This window comes from Lolium rigidum, chromosome 6 (genome assembly GCF_022539505.1).
Source record: "Lolium rigidum isolate FL_2022 chromosome 6, APGP_CSIRO_Lrig_0.1, whole genome shotgun sequence".
In the NCBI taxonomy this organism is placed as follows: Eukaryota; Viridiplantae; Streptophyta; class Magnoliopsida; order Poales; family Poaceae; genus Lolium; species Lolium rigidum.
In genome coordinates, this window is record NC_061513.1 from 348,060,800 (window position 1) to 348,081,696 (window position 20,897).

The following is a 20,897-nucleotide window of genomic DNA, read 5'->3' on the forward strand; positions in this document are numbered from 1 at the left end:
CGGACCGGTCCGGCTGTAGAGCCGGTCAACCAGTTCTGGTGCCGCCCACCGGACGGAAACCTGTTCCTCGCGATTTTTCCTGTCGCGGCACAGAATTCCGACGAAAACCTATCGTGGCAGAGCTTCAACAACACTATTTCGTCCTCTCTCTTGCCGCCACCACCTCCGCATGAACGAAGGCCTCTTGAACTTGACTCCGCCCACTTCCTCCTCCTTGATTTTCACCAACAGCATGGCGACAACATACCCAATGGTAGCCACAGCAATCGAGCAGAAACAATTGAGCAACAAACCAATCTGCATCGTGATCAACCTAGCAATCTGATACCACATGATAAGGAGTTTTTTTTCCCGATCTTTCACGATGCACCTTGATGATCCATAGGACCGATAGATCTTGAACTCCCTTGATAGATTCAAGGATACTCAAGCACATATGATTACTCTTGACAGACTCAAGAACTCTCACACCTTTATTGGATAACCGGACGAACGTTCGAGACGCCGTCACACACGCCGATCCCATAGGGTCGGAGATATCTTGAACTCAAGGTTCTACATGATCTGAATCAAAACTAGACCACTAAACCCTAGGTTGCACCATCTCCTTATATGAGGAAGAGGTGGCCGGCTAGCCCTATTGGGCCTAACCTAGTTTGACTCGGACAGGCCCAAGTCAAACAAACACTAATTTAAACCCTAATGGCCCACCACATGATCTGGCTACATTATTATTTCCTAATAACAAGACTATGATAAAATATTGGTACAACCTTAGACTTAATCATCATATCAATGGCTGTCCTAGTGTACCAGGCCTGGATATCCATATCAAGCAGCCTCTCGTTCCCTTCGATGGAGTAGCCGAGTATCGATACCATGTTGCGGTGTCGGACCTTGGTGAGGATGGCGATCTCCGCCTGGAACTCGTCGAGTCGAGGGCCTTGTTGCTGATGATAGAGGACTCCATCCTCTTGACAGAAATCATGGTGCCGTCATGCAGCACCCCCTTGTACACGACGCCGAACCCGCCGCGGCCGAGCATGTTGTCCTGGGCGAAGTTCTTGGTGGCGCTGCGGTTTTTATTTTTTTATTATTTGGTTTTATGTAGTACATACAACAACACAGGTAGTACACAAATGGTATAATGTGCTTGTTTGTTTCAAATTAAGTGTCGCAACTTTTTTTCAATAATGGGCGAACCTAGACGCTAAAAACTTTCATATCTAGATCAACTCCGACCAAAACTACGACAATAAATTTGGAATGGAGGGAGTACAATGCACGAAATAAGCGGACCACACGAAATACAATTCACAAAGTACACTCTATGGAGTACGTGGAGTACATTTCAAGGAGTACAAGAAGCACACTCCACAAAGTGCATGGAGTACACCCCATAATGCATGGAATACAAACCAGAAATGACCCGCCATAGATGATTTACCCAACCGTCAGTATGCAAGGTGGGCGATGGACCTTGAGAAAGCACACGGTTTATTTAACCTTGTGCGAAGGGGTAAATTTTGATGATGATTTACGACACTTAATCGTCTGAGAACATTTGGTCCTTTGCAACCAAGTTTCCTTTCTCGAGTGTGTGCGTTTTGGATGACCGCAAACGGCCTTGGCTTTCTGGTCGTATGTGTTCAACTCGTTTTGCAAACGACGATTCTTGTTTCCTCGTATGTTGATTATAAACAATGCAAATGTTTTTACTCAGCCATTCTTCCGCTGCTTTCTCTTGTTTTGGGAACAACATTTGTTGAGCCATTTCTCCAAGCCATCATAATGGCAATTTATCTAAGAGTTTGGGATTCCGAGGAAGTTGGAGTTCACAATGAGCATCTAAGTTGTCAATCTTCGACGGAGTTGTTTGTGTTTGTGATAACTCCTTTCCGCTCAACCTCCCCCCTCGCAGCCACGATCATCCTGCCAACCTCCCCTCCCTCCTCGTAGCAACCCTTCCCCCCGGGCCTCCCCTCCCCCTCCCTCCTCGGGTCACCCGCGTGGCCGCGGCTTCGGAGGGCAACATCCCTAGCACACGACCTCCGGCCCTCCCGTGGCTCCATTGGCCACTGCCACCGCTGGCACCGGTGGTGGTGGCGGTGTCCGGTCGCCAAAGGAGGAGGGCTAGGAGGCGCATCGGGTGGATCCTCTCCGTGCGGAGGTGAAGCTCCTATGGGTGCATGGCGGTGGCGCTCTCGGCGACAGACACATGCGATGGGTTGGCAATGGGATGCGGCGGCCTAGACCGTGGATGTGCGGCAGCGTGGCGATCGCCGTCGATTGGCGGGCAAACCCGATCTGGACAGTGCGCCGGCTCAATATGGGCCGCAGCTGATACACGTACCACGGGGGTCATAAGTCGCTGGTGTGCCTGCTGTTTCTTACTGCGGTGGAGGTTCTGAACCTCATTCGTTGTCGATGGGCGGCGGATGCCTGTGTGGGGGCATGTTCGTCCGCATCGAAGAATAAAGGTAGCAGTCCTAGGATTCCTCTAGCCTTAAGAAAAAGATCTACCAGATACTTGTCCTCCTTGATCTGGTCGGAGTGTCGAGTTCCGGAAGGCTCCATCAACAAACTCCCTTGGGCGACTCATGCTTGGAGATTGCTGGATTGGATTGGATTGGATGGACCGTGCATTCCCATGTTTTTTTCGGGCGGTTTGGTTTCAGGAGAGGCAGCGACGAGAACCTTTGCTATCTGTTGCCATGATGTGACACATCTTTTTGGTTCCATGGTGAAGTCAGAGGAGCATAATGGCATGTAAGCTGATTTTTGAGGACTAATGTTGGTGGTTCGAGGCTTTGCATCGATGGTTCTTGCTTGGTGTTCGGGCTTCATAGCAGTGGCGTGCGTTTCTGCTGTTGTAATAAGGACTAGATCACTATAGCAAGATTTTTTTCCTTTTTTAGCTTATTCTTTTTCGGCTGTGTGCATCCATAGTACCATTAGGTATGGTGTTGTTGCAGAGCTCGGGTGTAATTTATATCTTTGCGATATTAATATATCCCCTTTGTCAGAAAATGTGTTGATCTTCCCCAAGAGTTTGTGAAGGTTGAAGATTGCCTCGATAAACAGGCGATTGGGTTACCCCTCCTTAAAAAGGGTAGGTATAGGTAGAGGGGGACCATCTATCGATCCATTGTATTCTTAGCATGACAAATTCAATCTTTATAAGAGGGGATCTTCTATCGATTGGAGTGCCTTGTTTTAGCACACGGTTTTTCAAAGCCTTTGAAATTTGATACGTAAATATTTAAAAATTCTAACAAAAATACCAGGGTGTAGTCAATGATTTATTCTAACCATGTGTAAATTTTGAATACAAAATACCTTGTATTCTAACTTGGCAAAAAATGAAAAAAAAACTCAGATCTATGAGCGTGAACAATGTCACTTTCGGATCTTCTAAAAAATGTCCTATTTTTCGTTTTTTTCTGAGCCTCAAATACAATATTTCACATTAAAAATTTGTATGCTCGTAGTGTATATAGTTGACTATGTCTAGGTATTTATTTGAATTTTTTGAAACCTTGAAATTAAGTTTGCATATTTTTTAAGAAAAAGAGTTTGAGGGAGCCGGGGCTCTAGTAGAACTTTTCGCAAACCCATGGACTCTTTATCTTTATATGAACACATATAATATGCACATCCATCTTAACCATTAATGACATACAAAACGGAATTCTAACATGAAATAGGAAAAAAACTGGGGAGGGTGATTTCTTGTGAAGAAACATGTGACCATCAGTATTGAAACCAAAAAAAGATAGCGTGCTATCAGATTTAGAGTCAACCTTCTCTATATACACTTTTTAGTGTGGTATGGCGCTGATTTAGCATGCTCCATATTTGCTACAGTGACGCTAAAACGACGCTATAACACGCTAATTTTTTCATTGAAACATTGGGCTCACACAACTCATGCCAAGACTGTCAATTGGGTTGTCCAGGCCCACGAACTACAACAAACCTACAGAGAGAGTAGACTGACAGCGAGAGCCTTGTGCTACAGATTTACAGAATACCTTCAAGAACGGATCACTGTTCTTGGCATGTAGTAAACGGAAATATTGATGGGAGAAATTAAGGTGCTAGAGCACGGTATCATGTACGCACTGCGTCAGGTACCCAGTTTGCCGGCACAAAAAAGTGCCGGCAAAGGCACCAAAAGTGCCGGCAAAGGTTTTTCAAGGCACAAAAAAAAGTGCTGCGTTTATTCCAGTCGATGTAGGTCTTTGCCGGCACTTTTCGAGAAATGCCGCCGTATGTAAATTAAGGCACAAGTACTGGTGCCAGTAATAACTATTTGAGGCAGATCAGTTTGTGCCTGTTAAGAGTTTTGCCGGCACTTTTTGTATGTGCCGTGGAAGGTTTTTGCCGGCACTTTTTGGAGATGCCGCGGAATCTTTTTCTGGCACAAGCTAGAGACGCCGCGAAAACTTTTTGTCGGCACTTTTCCGAAGATGCCACAAAATCTCTTTAGCGGCACTTTTCTAAAAAAATGCCGTCCAAACCTTTTGCCGGCACTTCTTTTAGAGGATGCCTCCAATTACTTTTTCAGGCTTTTAATTCTAGTGCCACTGATTATTTTCTTAGGCATTTTTTAATGATGCTATGGAATCTATTAAGAACTGCCATTGATTATTTTTTGCATGCATCTTTTAAAACTTCCAGGAAATTCAAAACAACGCACTCATTATAGTGAGGTTTTAATCCAACATGGCAACATGATCATGCATTAAAATTGCTTACATAAGTTAAGTAGATTGTAGCTAACTAACTTACAGAACTAAAATGAACTCACAGTTTACACAACTAAACGGCATTCTTACTTTACATAACAGAACTGAAAGGCATGTGTTGTCACATAGATTACTAGTTAGATGTGGCCGTTTTGGCAACGCTGTCCATAACTCTGATGGAGTTGTTCTTCCGGTTGAGGAAGCAGCGGATGAGTTGTTCTTCTGCTTGAGGAAGCAGTGGATGAGGCACCGCCGCTCCGTTTCAGGGACATGGCCTCCTCGATGCGGCCAATGTAAAGATCGCCCTTCATCGCCTATTCCTCGTGGACCACGCCTTTGGAGCACCCAAGCTCCTCCATCGACCTAGCCTACCGCTGCCCTCCACACAAAGCGCCGGCAAAATACGAGTACAACGCTCGCAGTACAGCCTATAAATAGGGTAAGCAATTCAAGATCAGTGTTTCTACGCAGGACCTGTTTCATCAACTATAGCAATTTACCTGGTGGGATATAACAACCACTGGTGCTCGCTGGCGCTCCAGCTCGATGATGACAGGTTCCAACCTGAGGATAGTTAAATAGTACAGCACATGAGTTAGGTTGGAGCCGTGAAGATAATAGCAGAACATGTTTTTTTCCATAGTTTTCTGTTTTCAAATTCTAGTAATAGTAAAGCAGAACTTCTGAGCAATGCAGTGAGATTTCTTAACCTCTGAATCACATCAAGGTAAGATTCCCCACGGGGGTAGCGATATCTCAGCTTGTCCTTTTTGCCTGACCTGGTTGCAAGTTGCACAGTACATTACAAAACATCACAACAGTGTGTTCAGATGTAAATATATAATAGGTATGAAAAGGTTAATCTAATGTTTTGTTGAAGAAATTATGCAATTGCAGCTATATATTGTCAGCTCAGTTTTGCGACTCATACATGTTGAAATGTCTAATGTAACTTCTAGTTTTTAGCATGCTATGATTAGTATGGAAAATAACATAGCTTTGCAGCATGGTAATTAACAAAATGGCAAGGCATTGTATATAAATCCAATTAGATATTACGGAATAATTGTTGCAAAAATAAGAGAGGATTACATACTCATATTCCTCAGGCATAATTTTCTTTATCTCTTCATATGTCATCCCATCACACACACCAGAATTGATCTCGTCAAGAGAACGCCATTGTATCTACCAACAACAAGGATTAACGTTCATCAGGATACATACTCGTAGATAGCAAGAGGTTTGTAAAATAAATCATAAACATTCAAGGAACTACCTTTGGAAATCCAAAAATTGGAGTTGCTGTCAAAATTGTTCTCTGGAGAGTGTTGGTCCAAATCTAAACAGCATACAACAAAAACACAAATGAAAGCAAGAGGCTCTGTTAGCTCACTTCATAGGATCGAAGACATTATCTATTTTAAAGTAAATACTGACAACAATGTTGCCCCTGTAAGTGTAACATTTAAAAATTATATGGCTTATATAAAGGAATTGCGTGCGCGAGTCAGAGATGGCTTAATTTGCCTACAGTCCTAATTCTCCCTATGAAAAGAACAACAACGAAAACCTGTTGTCTAGAATAGGACAGGTTGATCTCTCAATTGGCATACAATAGATGTGTTCAGTGTTTTTTTCCACTAAATTCTTGGTGGTATCTCAAGCTCCAAACTATTGAATTATTACGCCTGCAAAAAGTAAAACGCAAATGGTGTAAAATAATCTGCTAGTCAGGAAAATTGCATTAGAAAATATGCAAGTGAACATATACTAGGCTTTGAATGTGATCCAGAACATGAGCCAACCACACATAAACAGATACTGGCCAGACTTGATAGTTAACGGTTACCATGTAATTAAGTTACAAATTTTTATCCACCCAAAGATAAACTATCCAACACGTCCACCTTGCTCTAGAAAGACGTACATGTGAAGCACATCTGCATATTCAAATCAGAGGTAGTTTTTTGGTCATTAATTTAACCAGCTACTAATGTTTCAATTACCAGCTACAAACAACGAAAGCATATCATTCCTCCTTATACGTGTTCTCTAGAACACGCACACGAAGGATGAATAACCAATAGTATAATCATCGCCCCTCTTAAATATATATTCTGTTGTACAAATTTGCAAAGACTTATAGCCCCCTAGCCAGTCAGTTTTGGATCATCTCCTATTTTTTATCAATAATTCCAGCAGTTGTTTGCCTTTTTGTGGTACTGATAGTGCAAGAGACACACTGCAAGGCTAGTCCTTTTTTAATTGTACACTTTATTACACAGTAAAGCATGCAACTAAAACAGTAATTCGCAAAGTAACAGTTATGTTCCTTGCTAGCAGGAGTAGAAACCAATTATATTTCCAAATTCAGAAAATGTGCAAAATGTATGAATTTCAAACAGGCTAGTTCATTTTTCGATTTGTGTTTTCCATGATAATTATGATCTATATTTGCAGCCAGATGCCACATGTTTGTCACAGATGTCAAAACAAAAACATGCATACATGCTTTGTTAGCCTGATACAACTTATTTACTTATTGTTCTTATAATTTCAGCACACGAAAAACCTGAAGCCATTTGTAGTGCTGATAAAAGGAGACCCTAGGCATGCCATCCAGTTGATAAAGTGAGTACCTGTGAGCGGAGCTGCGAGGAACAATGAGAAAAAGAAAGGAGCAGGACACAGCGATGTCCAGAATTCCCAACAGCCATGAGATTATACGTACCAGAGGAGAAAACCTAGCACAAAGAACCAAAGAATAAAGAAATTAAAACATCGGCAAGGAAACCTCTAAAGTCTCTAATTACTTTGTAAGTTTGGGATGACAACCAGACCAGCAAAACGTTTTTCAGATAGACACAAGGTAGACACCCTCTCAAATAAAGCCTCCTAAATTATTCCTTCGAATGTTGTTATAAAACTTTCTTATAGAATAGGTAAACAGTGACAACCCTGAACTTCCACTTACGCCATGCTGAACTGGTGGGGGGAAAGTTGCCTATTATGAGAAGACCTCATAAGTTGGGATAACTCTATGTTGTTCTCTGGTTGCCACTAACTGGTTGGAATTTCTTAAATTGTTTGCCACTAACTGGCTGGAGATCATAAGTCCAAGGATTGTAGACTAAGAACTGGCCAGAAAAAAGGTAGTGAGAACTTAGAAATTAGGAAAATCACCGAGGAGCTTTAGAAATGAAGAAATGACACATCACACAACAATAAGATTGGACAGAAAAAAAGGCAAGTGAAACAATATGGACATGGGTGTGAACCTTGTTCCAGAAATGCACAACGTTGGCAAGATGCATCTTCACAAGATACAGTACACCTTGACGTTCTCAACTTATAAGGCCAGTTAGTACGATAATATTAGGAAACTTTCTGGGTAGTGCTCGGTGTCAATCCCAACCAAGAAAGAACTGAGCACCTCATCCAAAAAATAAGAGGCAAGTTTAGTAGCTCTTGACAAAAAAAAGACGTGGAAGTTTAGAAATTGCAGTTCTATTTGATACTAAAGCAACAACTGGGTGTGGGTAGTGATGCTTCGATCTGGATATCACATTGTATAGATGTATTGTTAGTGTGATTAATTTTTTGCTAGAAAAGAGTCCCTTTAGGAAGACCTCCAGTCATTTGAACGGGATGCTAATATATTTACCATGTAGTGTCTTATCATACTATTAGCAATAGATAGATAGTGCCTTCTAAAATCTCCCCACTGATCATTTATGCAATTTCAGTATGAGCTAGGCAATAGATAGAGCCTTCTAAAATCTATTCACTGAACATTACGCATATCCTCATGCGAAAACCGATAAAATAGTTTTACAGCAGTAGATACGCTGCACAAAATCAAGTGAGACTAATGTTGAAAAAAATCATATGTAGGCACCTACCAGGAAAATATAACTAACAGTAGCCTCCCAGATATTAATAAACTTGCTCAGAAGAGCCACACACATATGTACATCATCTTCTTTTCAGCATCAAGATGCATATCATGCAGTTCAAGTATGGGAGACCTAAGGACACATGCTCGAACAATGCACATGCTCAAAGAGTCTCTGAACTGCTTGCAAATTACATGGAATAGTTTTGGGGGTTTTCAGGTATGTATGCAAGCACAGTACAATTGGACAAAGGAGCAGAACCAAGGTACTCTGTAAGGAATAGGAATACTTCACATACTAATTAATTTTTTAATAAACTAATTGAGAATGGCCAGCAATTAAAGGATACCTAGAAAGAAAACTGAAGCAATGAGACATCTCTAGAATGGTCCAATGCATGTCCATGTTTTACCATGTAAGCATTTGCATTTGTTGCTGAAAGAACTAATTACTTGTAGATCAATGTCGGTACTGAAGCATATCGGTCTTCTATCCTGGATGCACCAGAGTCCATGAGTGTGAAGATGTCCTAGAATTAGACAGAAGTATGAGAATTTCTCTTAGGGTCTGAATCTAAAACATATAGAGAAGCATGAATTAGTGGTCCATCCACTACAGCAACGAAGAGGTCATGTTTAATTTCATAAACAACTCCATGTTACTTAATCAAGGCAAGAAAAATCGTGAGGTGAAAACTGCTAGCGTGCAAAGAACATACAGTGAGCTCGTTGAGTTTGAAGAGAGTACGCTTGATTCTATTTGCGACAACTCTCATTGAGCATGAAAACTCTCCACTGCTCGAAGAGGAACCGGCTCCCTCACATCGATTGGATCAGCAACAGCGGCATGAAGCTAAGAAAGGATCAATTATGATCAATCAATGGTTCGACGGGGAAGTAGAAAGGGAGGTATCTGTCCAACCAAAAAGTTGTTTGCCCTGCTAGGATGGTTCAGCGAAAATAAGGTAGTGAGAATGAGGAAAATGGGATAGATTCATCATAATATGGCCCAATTAAGGAGCAAATACTTCTAGGAAAATAAAAAATATAATTTCGTACTAAGCTAATGAAATATGGCTAGGGAAACTGGAAACACGAAACTGCTTAGTAAACTTGTTAATTCTTCATCTGAATACCAAGTGTTTGCTTATTTTGGTTCTCTAGGTAAGCACCGGTCAAACAATATGACATGTCACCTATAAATATGTAGTTGCTAAACCAGCAACTCAAGTAGCAGTCCTGCAATTTCTGTAACTGTAACTATCAAGCAGCTAAGCCAACCAACTACAAACACTGCTAGGATTAATTATCCTAGTCAAAGTAAGTTGCAACAGACTATGAACTCAAAGACATGTCGGGCTGGACCAGCTATGGTACCGGAGGTCGGAGAAGGGTCGAATACGATGTTAGGAGTCGTAGTGGTTGGAGGGGAGCAGCTGGAGGTGCCGAACAGCGGAGCTCAGCCGCACCGCACCCCACCACGCTCGCCACCAGCCACCCACCCTCCACCGCCAGCCGGAAGAACCAAATCGGCAGCCGGAGGCGAGTTCGCTAGCTACCCCCGGCCGGCCATGGAAGCCGCGGCCGCGGCCATCCGGAGCACGGCGTCCTTCGCCTCACCGGCGCCGCGGATCCGCGCGGCGAGATCCGCCTCCGCGGCCGCGCGCGCCAGCCCCTCCAGCCGCGGGGACTGGCAGACCACCTGCGCCATCCTCTCCAGCACCACCGACAACCAGGCGCCGGCTCCCAAGGTGAACGGCCAGACCACCAAGCTGGCGCCGCTGGACGCCACCACGCTGACCCGGATGGGCCTCAACGTGGCGCGCAAGGCGCACGACGACACGGCCGGCGCCGCGCAGCACGTGGCCGCGCAGGGCCTCCGCGACACGGCCGCCATCGCCTCCACCCGCGCCGCCGAGCTCTACGGCCTCGCCGTCCTCGCCGACGGCATCCAGGACACGCCAGCGAACCCGAGCAGCACGGCTAGGGTTTGCCGTGGGGGCGAGAACGGGAGGAGAGCAGCCTCGCAGTGGCGGGAAATCGAGGGAGAATATCCGAGCGGAGTTGGGACGGCGAGCGGCAGAGGGAGACGGGGACAGTCGGCCGGCGGAGGCGGAGGCGGCCGGCGGCGGCACCGCACGGGCGTGAGAGGGGAATTTGAGGTCGTGTGCGTGCGCGTGAGATGAGAGAGAATGACCGAGAGGGGGTCGGGCTGAGGACCACACACACGGAGAATCTAAGTATTCCGAGGGTTTATGTGCAAACAGTAATCAGTGAAATATTGCCGGCACTTTTTTGCTAAACTGCCGCTAATTTGCATTATTATTAGCGGCACCTTTCCAGCTCTGCCGTTAATTACCAAAACATTAGAGGCACTTTACTAATTTGCCGTTAATTAAGTAGTAATTAGTGGCACTAACAGAAAAGTGCCGCTAAAAGTTATTATTGGAGGCAGAATAGGAAAGTGCCGGGCACCAAAGTGCCGGCAATCCTAGCACCTGAGGTAGTGACGTGCGACGTCAAAAGTACTCCTACTACGGAGTACAGTAGTAGCATACATGCATGGGTCATTAAGTAGCCCTTCGTTACTCATTTGTACACACATCAAATCGCTGATAATTATTTCATACCCGGGGAAGATATATATAGATACAACACGATGGTGTGCATGCCAAAGTCGATATATTGTGGTGACGAACAAACTAGCACTAGCAGCACCTCGTGCTCATGAGAAAATGCAGATATATATTACAAGTACCACATGCACCTGATCAACAATGCTAGTGATTACTAATGTCATACAACCATACGTAGAGCTACAGAATTCCAGCCACATGCATGCGCGGGGCGACGACCGCTGCAGGCACATGGAGACCTTCAGGTTTCAGCTGCAAGGTAGAGGGGTGCAATACTGGATTAGTTAAGATTTGTGCTTAATTAGGTCAAGATGAGTGCTTGACTGCTTAGTATAAAATTTTACCTAGTCTGTGGACATAGTGTGTCTGGACTCTTGACCAAAACTAGTTGAAGGACTGCTGGCTGCAGAGTGGGAAGAAACACAGCAAGACTCAGTTAACACTGCACAATTGAGTACTTACATTCTCTTCAGTCTCAAATTCTACATATCATAAGAATATGTAGATAATCAGGAGATCTGCTTACCCGAGCTGAAGGGCAGTTGGCTGCATCTGATGCGAGTAGTGCTGCTGCTGATGCTGCTGCTGCATCATGTTCTGCAGAAAGTTTCTGGAATCGTACGGGGCCATGTGATCATATTCGCTACTCGTCGACGCGGAGCCCATCATGTTCATGGGCTGTTGCCCTCTCTCATTCTCAGTAACCTGCGGAAAATAATCCTCTCCCTGTCTCAGTGATCATAACTAAAAAAATATAGATGATGACCATATATGTTGGCAGTCATGGTCGATGAACTAGCAAGCCATACGAAATTAATGTACCTTGCTCCTCAGGTAGATGTTGTCATTATGTAGCTCCATTTCCTACAATTTAAAAAAAATGCTAGCTGTAATTTCGTGTTGAGAAAATAAACAGAATCACTGCCGGTCGAGGAATGCACTGCTATAGTGATAATATTGCTATACTTACCCTCTTCTGCATATACTCAACTTCAGCATACATCAGCTCATTCTGCATGAATGCATTGTTCATTAGATGAGCCACTAACTGACGGAACAAATATAACAACAGTAGTAGACTTAGAAATACATGTAATCTTTAGTCTGTGAGCATTGCTGTAATAGTTCAAAGTTCAGAGACATAAAATTGTTTATTCAGTTACTATAGTGCTAAACACATTCTACCACAGATTCTAGTAGCAGTGTGGCACCCTACCTTTCTAGCTCTTATCTTGGCTATGCCTTTCTCCAGTCTGCCTTCTAGCTGCTTAAGATCCCTCGGGGTCATGGTGCTCACAGAATCTCTCACTAATGACCTACTGAATTTTTTAGACAAGTTAGATATAAAACAATTAATTTATTTGTGAGGTACTCCGTCCATTAATAGATGCACGACGGTTCGCCTAAATTCGGATGTATCTATGCACTAAAGTGTGTCTAGATACATTCGAATTTAGACAAACTTTTGACATCAAAAGATGGACAGAGGTAGTACTATCATATGGATCATGGTATGACTTGACAGATGTTTACCTGTTTGAGTTCTGCAAGCTACTGATCTGCTGACGCAGTTTGGAGGACTCCTGCTGGTAGTACTGCAAGTTTGCCATATGAATATGTGAGAGGGCATTCTTCAATTATCACCTATGTATTTTCCAATATAATAGATATTTTAAGTGACAATTTGAAAATTAATAAGCTAGTTGACAGCAAATATATTTACTGAAATCTCAGTTACAGGGATCTGAGTGTTTCATGTGTGCACTAAATTTTTATTTTTCGTGTGTGTTAATATGTACCCAAAACATAAGCTTGAAATTTATCAGATTTTATTGTATGAATTTGTGTAGGTAAGATTTTCAAATTAAGCAGTGCACCCCTGTAGTCTGCAGGTATACATGCAGAAAATTTCCGTTGCAGTCTAATTAAGCTAAAGAATAACTGGTGTCAATCAACGAATTCATTGATCACATGCAGACATAAGTTCAGATGATAACTCTCTTAATTCATCATTTATCTCAGTTTTAATTTGTATTTCATCTGGAGCCAGGAAAACATTGTTAGTGATGCTAGTTCAAACAGCTATAGCCTATTTCAGAAATTTATTCAGTTTTTTTAAGAAACATATAGCCATTCCTGTGTATATCTAGCATGAAATTATGATATCAGTCCACCGGATAATATCATGCATGATCCACTGGACAAAACAGAGGATCCTTGTAGAGTTAGGTGACTGTTCCATTGCAATGCCCGTTGTGTAATATCCATGCATGACTCCCATCTCAGGATATGTTGTCACAAGATTTTGCTCAGAGAAATCAAGTTTCCATTTGCTGAACAGTAGCATGGAATGTAAGTACATGCATTTAATGATTGTATCCTCAACTACTACACACTTCTGAATTGACTCGGCTGATCACATATCCTGGCAGTCAATTCAAGCATTTGATGTAGAGTGAAAGAATGACATGATGTTACCTGGGCATTGACTTCTGCAACCGTGCCAGAATTGGAGGTGTCACTGTTGGCCTTTTTGTACCTTTCAATGGTGGCCTTCACACTGCAAATATTCACTATGGGGGATTAGCACATGCCCTCTGAAGCAAATTACAGAATTCAGCAGTAAAAACTGCAGCATTACCAGAAACTGTTATACTATATTCTATATATATAGTCATACTACCATTGAAAACTCATATGACATGGCGAAAAATAGCATTGTTTTTTCTGATAATTTATGCAGATTTACAATTATTTACAGAAATAAAATGGGTGTAACAGAAGGCCTCAAGCACCCAGCTAGTCAAACTAGTTTCCCAAGGTTATCTAACAGGAACAGTTCACCTAGCTCCTTAAGGCATACGCAGGATGTGCTACAGTAGAAGTTGTACTCTGCACTAAGACCATACTGTGGCACATTGGTCCGAAGCTTGTGATATCAGAAGTTTCTACAGTGAACCGTGAACTAACCAAGCTTGAAGAGCTACATCCTGTCTAGATACAACAGTAGTTTCCCTTTCCGATGAGCTTTTGCCTGTCATCGCCCATACGATGTTACATGCACATACAAGAGAGTACTTAACTATGTGCAATTGTGCAGTGTGTGCAGCACACAAATTGTACTGATATTTGCATTGGATGATGTGGCATGATATAATGAAACCATTGGTGACTCAGTTACACACTCATAAGCTCTTTTTCGTCTATGAAAATGATTTGCAGCTTGAAATGTGATCATTTACTTATATTCAATCAAAATGTATCCATGTTATATGTGCCCCAAGGACCCCTTAAAAAATATGAAGATCAGCAAAACCTACAGCTGATATTGTAAAAGAGGGTTTTGAAACGAAGTATAATTAATGGCTACAAAAACTCAGGCCCATATATTACCATAAGCATAATAAAATGTATCAATTATTTAGAACTATTTAAGGATGAAGATGGCACTCTTAATTCGAGAGCAGTTTATTTCAAATTTTGTGGATATATTTTAGTATGGGTGACTTTAGTTATTAGTTGCCGACGCTCTGATGTTAACGTTACTGAATCAAAGAACGGACATGTTTCTCTTCCATACTTCACTTGCTGTTAACTAACAACGTTACCATCTTGACTCTCAGATGGATCGAAAATACCATATAGTTGGCTCACATTAATACTAGTGTTTCTACAAACAGAAAAATAAGGAACAAACCTACGTATTTGCTGCATACAGTACGACTGTAGTACTTTCAGAGACTCAAAAAAAAGTGCATTATTATGCTTGTTGAACAGAAGCTTTTGCTGGGTAAATCTCCAACGTTCTGGAGAAAAATGAGCCTACAAAGTTACGGGTATAACAAGGGATAGCTTATGTCGAATGTCCAAACAAACACAATCTCCAGTACAATCAACCTCTCAGCACTTAACGCAATTAATGATTTTTTTGAATTAAAAGCATATTTGTGCTCATCATATGTAAAGAAAAAGCTTACAGAAAATTAACTAATATACTTGCCAGGGTTGCATTATTCCACCAAAACATTTCCCAAATGGTGAATCAGACCAGTAATAAAACTAGCAAAAACTTTAAAAACCAGGGGAAATTATTTCCAACCTAAAAAAAATAGGTAGATGTAGTAAGCTACCTAGGTAGTGATCACTGCACACCAAACATATCCGATAAAGTTTCAATAAGATACTTTCCGAAATCTTTTGCTCATGCAACTGTAGACTGTTGACTGCTAGCTCATGTCTTGTCACCCCATCTTTCTGAACTCTCTTGACCGCTAGCTCAAGTTTCAATAAAATTATTAAGCTTGTTGAACAGAAACTTTTGCTGGGTAAAATCTCAAATGTTCTCAATAAAAATGGGCCTCAAATTTATGGGAATAAGAACGAAAGATAGCTTATGTTGAACGTTCAGACAAACAACTATAAATCAACTTCTCGGCACTTGGTGTAATTAATGAAAAAATTGAAATTACAAGCATATGTACCTATCATATGTGAAGGAAATCTTACAGAAAATTACCTAATACTTGCAGGGGTTATACTATTCCAGCAAACTTATCCTAAATGGTGAATCAGACCACTAATAACCAGCAGATTTTTTTAAAACATGGATATTATCATTTCCTAGCTTAGAAACATAATAGATAGATGCAGTACTACGCTACCTAGTTAGTAATCACTGCACACCAAATATGTCCCATGCATAAAGTTTCCAAAAGATATTTTCAGAGATTTCTGCTCAAGCTACTGTAGACTTGACTGCTAGCTCATGTCTTGTCACCACATCTTTCTGAACTCTCTTGTATTCGGACACACAAAACAAAGCAAATCGCCGCATACAATAACCAACAGATCGAGATCTATTAAGTCAGAAAAGAAAATTGAGGACAGCAGCATGTAAAATCACAAGGATGTAAAGTCAGAAAGAAAGCCATCGCAGTAGGTAAGCTAGGTAGGTACTACTGGTGAAATACTACAGTTCAGATGTTTCACTCACCAAAGAGATGAAACCTTAGCATCCTCGAGGATGCTATTGGCTGGCCATCTGGTGACAAGCCGGCACAGGATTTCAGATGATTGGGCAAGAACGCAGCAGGTTTGCTCGGTTTATCCAATGGACAAACAGGGGCAGGAACACAACACAAGCTTTTACCCACTATCTCCCTCCCAGGTCCTTAACCATTCTGACCAGGTCACCGGCTTTCCTCACTCCCAATGCACGGGCAGGCCCAGCACAGTACTACCTCTGCCCATGACATTGGCTGGCTGGCCCCACAGCACCAAGTCTGCAGGGTACACACATCAGCAAGAGGACATGTGATTTTTTTTATCGTGTTTATTTTTCATCCATTGTGACAGTTGCTGCATGGCCACGTGTCCCTCAATGGCAGAGAGGTCTTTCTTTACCATGTTCAGCAACACAAATTTATGGGCTTCCCGCCTTTTGGGGATAAACATTGACTCCATATGTACCCATTGGCTATTATAATTACATTTTGGCTAACTAATTTAGCCTGTCAAAACGTTTTGTATTAGCGAACAGAGGTTGCAATACTCCACACAATACTAAGTTATCTTTGAGAATTCTAAAGATGATTATATTTTTCCTATTCTGTATAAATTTTGCCCATGGTCTCTATTGCATACCTAGTTACTCCATTTTGTATCATTTTCCATTTTCTTGCACATTAGGGCAACATGAATTTGTTCAACTAATTAATCTTGTTTCCTTACATACTTTATTTGTATGTAATACTGACTTGGTTGCATTGCTGTCCACTAATCGTCAGATTTTATGCATTAGCATTGGCAGTTTGCTTGCATCGCTGAAAAATAAAATTGATGGTGTAATAAATTATTTTGTTAGAAAGGACATATTACACCTATAATCATATTTTAGCACATACTTAGGTTTACAATAAAAAAGCTGTAATTTGGTGATCTAATTTAAGGTTTGTTATAAAAAAAATTAAATGGCTACAATACTATTTTTGAGTCATAAAATAAAGAATATCTACAATACTATTTTTTAATTTGGATTATTTAAGATCTGTCAACTGTAAGAAATTTTAGGAAAATAGTAACCTTGATAGAAAGTACAGTGCTACAATGATGGTGCCAGCCATCATCAACTTCTCCCGAGATAGATCGAAAGGAAAAGGCTCATGCTATGAAGCCCTAACCCTAGCAACTCATTGGCTGGGATTTGGGAAGAACAAGAGATGATGCAAAACAAACTACTAGAGTACTTTATTACCTCATCAGCATACACTAAGAGAGACACGTACATGGACACACAACATACATGTACTACTAGCATCCACACGAGCTAAGAAAAAAAAATCTAGCTAGATCTGCTTCTCTGTACACACAAGCAAAGCTACAAAAGGGAAAGAGGAACAAGGGAGCCCATGGATGCCTTGTATTCTTTGTTCAAATATACAAGTTTGATTTGCATCATGAGGTGTGAGAGATCTACTGAAAAGCTCACCCTCCTCTCTACCTCTCTCTAGAGAAGGAGAGGACAGAGGACACACATAGAGCGAGTGAGTGGAGAAAGGAAAGGCCGCAACGATCATAAATGGAGCAAAGAAAGGGCAGGACCACCAAGCTCTCCCACACTCACAGGAAAGAGAAAGGGCCAGGGCAGGACAGGGCAGGGCATGTACACATACCACACAGAGCAAGCACTGTGCTAGATCTATCTAAACATCTAGCTCACCTCACACGGAGCAGAGAGGAAAGCAGCAAAGGAAACCACGGCAAGCATGCAAGCTAGCTGCATACATACACAAAAGAAACCGTTGCAATTTCTTTCCCCCCTCAGGAACACCAAAATAAACAAGACAGTTAATAACGGAAGGAAGTGGTAACAAAAGATGCAGCTCCCATTTGACCTTCCCAACTCTTTGCCCCAAGAAAGCTAGGAGCAAACTTGCTCCAATTTGGACATGGAAACTCAGAAGAAGGAAGAAAAGAACACTCAGCAATTCGGCATGTGTTGTGTATCTATGGCAGTAGTAGTAGGATCCAAGGTATGTGTGTGTGCTATGCTATGCATAACCATGCCCTTCCTGGTGCTAAAAATAATAAATATAAAAATACAAGTGTATCCTATATGAATAGAGAGAGAGGGAGAGAGTTGCAACGTGAGTTGTTCACAATTGGTGGTCACCTGTTGTTGGAGTACTCGTACAGGCGACCTCGGCCGGAGAAGACGATGAGGGCGACCTCGGCCTCACAGAGTACCGAGAGCTCGTACGCCTTCTTGAGGAGGCCGTTGCGACGCTTGCAGAAGGTCACCTGCCGGTTGGTGGTGTTCTCGATGCGCTTGATCTCGATCCTGCCCCTTCCCGCCATCCTCTCGCTTCCCGCCGCCGACGCCGAGCCCTCCGCAGCCGGAACTGCCAGCTGCTGATCATTCGCACCGGAAGCTCCGGTCGCACAGCTCAAATCGGTCTGAACAGGCAAACACGAAATCCAAGTTAAACAAACGCAAGCTCGAAACTTATGGAACAAATCAAGAACGGGCAGGTGATCCGGCCATGCTATCATGGGGAAGGTTCTTTTCCTCGTTTATAGCATCAAAAAGAAACAAACGGCGTGATCCATGAAAATTTTCCCTTCTGCGGTGCTCTTCAAAGATCAGAGAGATCTTTAATTAGCTCTGTATTTTGCCTAAATTCTCGTCGCGAGGCAAGCAAGATCGCACACTTGCCATACCTGCATACTCGGACTTGTGCAAAGAAAAGGAAGCTAGTTTCCAAAAGCAAAGACAGGAAGCAACAAATTACCATCATGCTCAGCATGCTCATCTCTAGGTGCCTCTGTGAGCCTGTGACGAGCTAGCTAGCACACTTGAGGAAGAGATCCAGAGAGGGAAAGAGAGGGATGTGTGGGAGAGGCCAAGAGCAGGAGGAGGAAGAGGAGGTATTAAAGGGAGGTAGGGAAGGGAAGGGGGAGGAGATAGATATGCAGTTAGCAAGAGATGCTGTGGCCAATTCCTATGGCTGGCTCTTGGCGTTTGTTTCTTCTGTCTTCGCTTTGCGGCACTTTTTTTGGTTTGCTAATTCTTTCCTTACCTCTTCTCTCATCTATCAGCTTGTTCTAGTGTAGTGTCAGATATGTGCCTCCATATCCACATTTACATCAGCATGTCGCTCTGTAACTTGGGAGGCTTACCTGTTTGTATTGGTACACTTGTTAGTGTACACCGGAGCTGTTAGGGGAACAACACTTGTTAGTATATTTTTTCTTAATTCGTGCTTTATTGTGGCTTCACTTTTCTGAAAGCACACTACCGGAAAAATGTACCCTTAGGTAAGCGGGAATAGACCCACACTTAGCTTCATGCAAAATGTAGCTTGCCGCACTTCTCTTTTCTTTTTCTTTTTTTGAATAACAACATGAGAACTGTTATATTCATCGCAATGGAGGAGAAGGTCAAGACGACCGATTGATCCAGTTTATAAGGAAAACCGGGCCCAAAAAGCCGTACAAATCGATCATGTTTTTGAGGAAAAAAGGGCCAGAAACCCGCACAAACAACAGAGCCTCGTCGCCCATACGACACAAAGCCACCATTGCACAAAACAACACATCCGTGCCTGGAGCCGCCGCTCCAGCTTCCCCTGCTCAGTCATGAGCCGCAACGCCGCACGGACTAGATGCCTCGTAGCCCAAACTACACAAGACGACCATCCGCAGACCATGACCATCCGCACTTCTCGGCTAGATCATTTCTATATATTAAAAAAAGGAGAGACACACTTGGAATTCGAGAGAACTCATAGATGTGATTTGTTCAATTATTCTGGAAAATATTAAAAATATTGTTCTGCAAAATAACTTGCTCTTAGTTTGTATTTTTATTCCAACTAACCATATTACTTGTCATATTTTGGTGATGAAATCCCACATCATTTAATTTGTTTACTGGTCAGAGTGAAGAAATTGTAGATAAGTCAATGTATATGTGTCGTCCCATTTCAGTTAGTCACACAGGATGCAAATATGTACAATGGCAAAGATGTGCTCACTTGGCATTGGAGAGAACTCATAGATGTGATTTGTTCAATTATTGTTCAAAAAAAACTAAAAACATTGTTCTGCGAAATAACTTGCTCTTAGTTTGTATTTTTAATTACCCCAACAAACCATATTACTTGTCCTATTTTGGTGATGAAATCCCACATCATTTAATTTGTTTATTACTGGTGAGCGTGAAGATTTAACTGTAGATAAGTCAATGGATTTTATTAAAATAATATGATTTATTATTAATTTACGGGAATGTCACGAGTTTTGAATCTTTTCTAACTATGTGACTGTCAGTTTACTGTTGCACCGATCGGCCTATAGGAGGCCGATTGGGTGTCGGCCGGGCAGTTTGGCCTCTGCAGTGTCAGAGAGCCAAAGAGCCAAAGTAATTGGCCAGCTAGCGACCGATTGGCCTACCAGCGACCGAACGGCCAGCTAATAGTCGATGATTTGCATGCTTCCTTCCACATTTGTTTCAGGGTTAGTTTAGGTTCCCTCCCACCTCTTCGGCAAATATTTTTCCGCATATATCTCTCGGTGCCTACGCTCTCCCGGTAAATATTTTCCCGCCTGTAT

The 20,897-nt window shown here is 42.2% G+C and overlaps 2 protein-coding genes and 1 long non-coding RNA gene across 5 annotated transcripts; all 3 read right to left on the reverse strand.

Annotated features, from left to right (window-relative positions):
• Positions 1-4,851: 4,851 nt before the first annotated feature.
• On the reverse strand, positions 4,852-8,056 carry LOC124666625 (6-phosphofructo-2-kinase/fructose-2,6-bisphosphatase-like). The gene is made up of 7 exons (XM_047203964.1): positions 8,033-8,056; positions 7,394-7,498; positions 6,031-6,093; positions 5,848-5,939; positions 5,462-5,530; positions 5,252-5,315; positions 4,852-5,179 (listed from the first exon to the last, which is right to left on the reverse strand). The coding sequence occupies exons 2-7, from the start codon at positions 7,469-7,471 to the stop codon at positions 5,120-5,122; spliced, it is 426 nt and encodes a 141-aa protein (XP_047059920.1). The 5' UTR covers positions 7,472-7,498; positions 8,033-8,056; the 3' UTR covers positions 4,852-5,119.
• Positions 8,057-8,072: 16 nt separating this feature from the next.
• LOC124666626 lies at positions 8,073-10,153 on the reverse strand. Its single transcript, XR_006990954.1, has 4 exons — positions 10,027-10,153; positions 9,369-9,587; positions 9,000-9,179; positions 8,073-8,179 (listed from the first exon to the last, which is right to left on the reverse strand). It is a non-coding gene; the product is annotated as an uncharacterized LOC124666626 (long non-coding RNA).
• A 1,092-nt stretch (positions 10,154-11,245) lies between these two features.
• Positions 11,246-19,231, reverse strand: LOC124660685 (MADS-box transcription factor 3-like). Of its 3 annotated transcripts, none has more exons than XM_047198506.1 (10): positions 19,076-19,231; positions 18,457-18,740; positions 13,764-13,845; positions 12,819-12,880; positions 12,502-12,601; positions 12,256-12,297; positions 12,108-12,149; positions 11,812-11,990; positions 11,630-11,688; positions 11,246-11,537 (listed from the first exon to the last, which is right to left on the reverse strand). In XM_047198506.1, exons 1-9 carry the CDS (start codon positions 19,094-19,096, stop codon positions 11,670-11,672), a joined length of 831 nt encoding a protein of 276 aa, XP_047054462.1. In that variant the 5' UTR covers positions 19,097-19,231; the 3' UTR covers positions 11,246-11,537; positions 11,630-11,669. The 3 variants fall into 3 exon arrangements, with proteins under 3 accessions (XP_047054462.1, XP_047054461.1, XP_047054463.1); XM_047198505.1 differs by having other exon boundaries at positions 12,502-12,604; XM_047198507.1 differs by lacking the exons at positions 11,246-11,537; positions 11,630-11,688 and having other exon boundaries at positions 11,808-11,990; positions 12,502-12,604.
• Between the last annotated feature and the right edge of the window lie 1,666 nt (positions 19,232-20,897).

Coding starts and splice junctions, on each gene's coding strand:
- LOC124660685 (XM_047198505.1), bottom strand. CDS start 19,096: ATGAGCATGCTGAGCATGATG. Junction 18,741..19,075: donor TGAGCATGCTGAGCATGATG/GTAATTTGTTGC, acceptor TTGCCTGTTCAG/ACCGATTTGAGCTGTGCGAC. Junction 12,150..12,255: donor TTGAGTATATGCAGAAGAGG/GTAAGTATAGCA, acceptor TTTAAATTGTAG/GAAATGGAGCTACATAATGA.
- LOC124666625 (XM_047203964.1), bottom strand. CDS start 7,471: ATGGCTGTTGGGAATTCTGGACATCGCTGTGTCCTGCTCCTTTCTTTT. Junction 6,094..7,393: donor CCTCGCAGCTCCGCTCACAG/GTACTCACTTTA, acceptor TATGCTGTTTAG/ATTTGGACCAACACTCTCCA. Junction 5,940..6,030: donor CAATTTTTGGATTTCCAAAG/GTAGTTCCTTGA, acceptor TGTTGTTGGTAG/ATACAATGGCGTTCTCTTGA.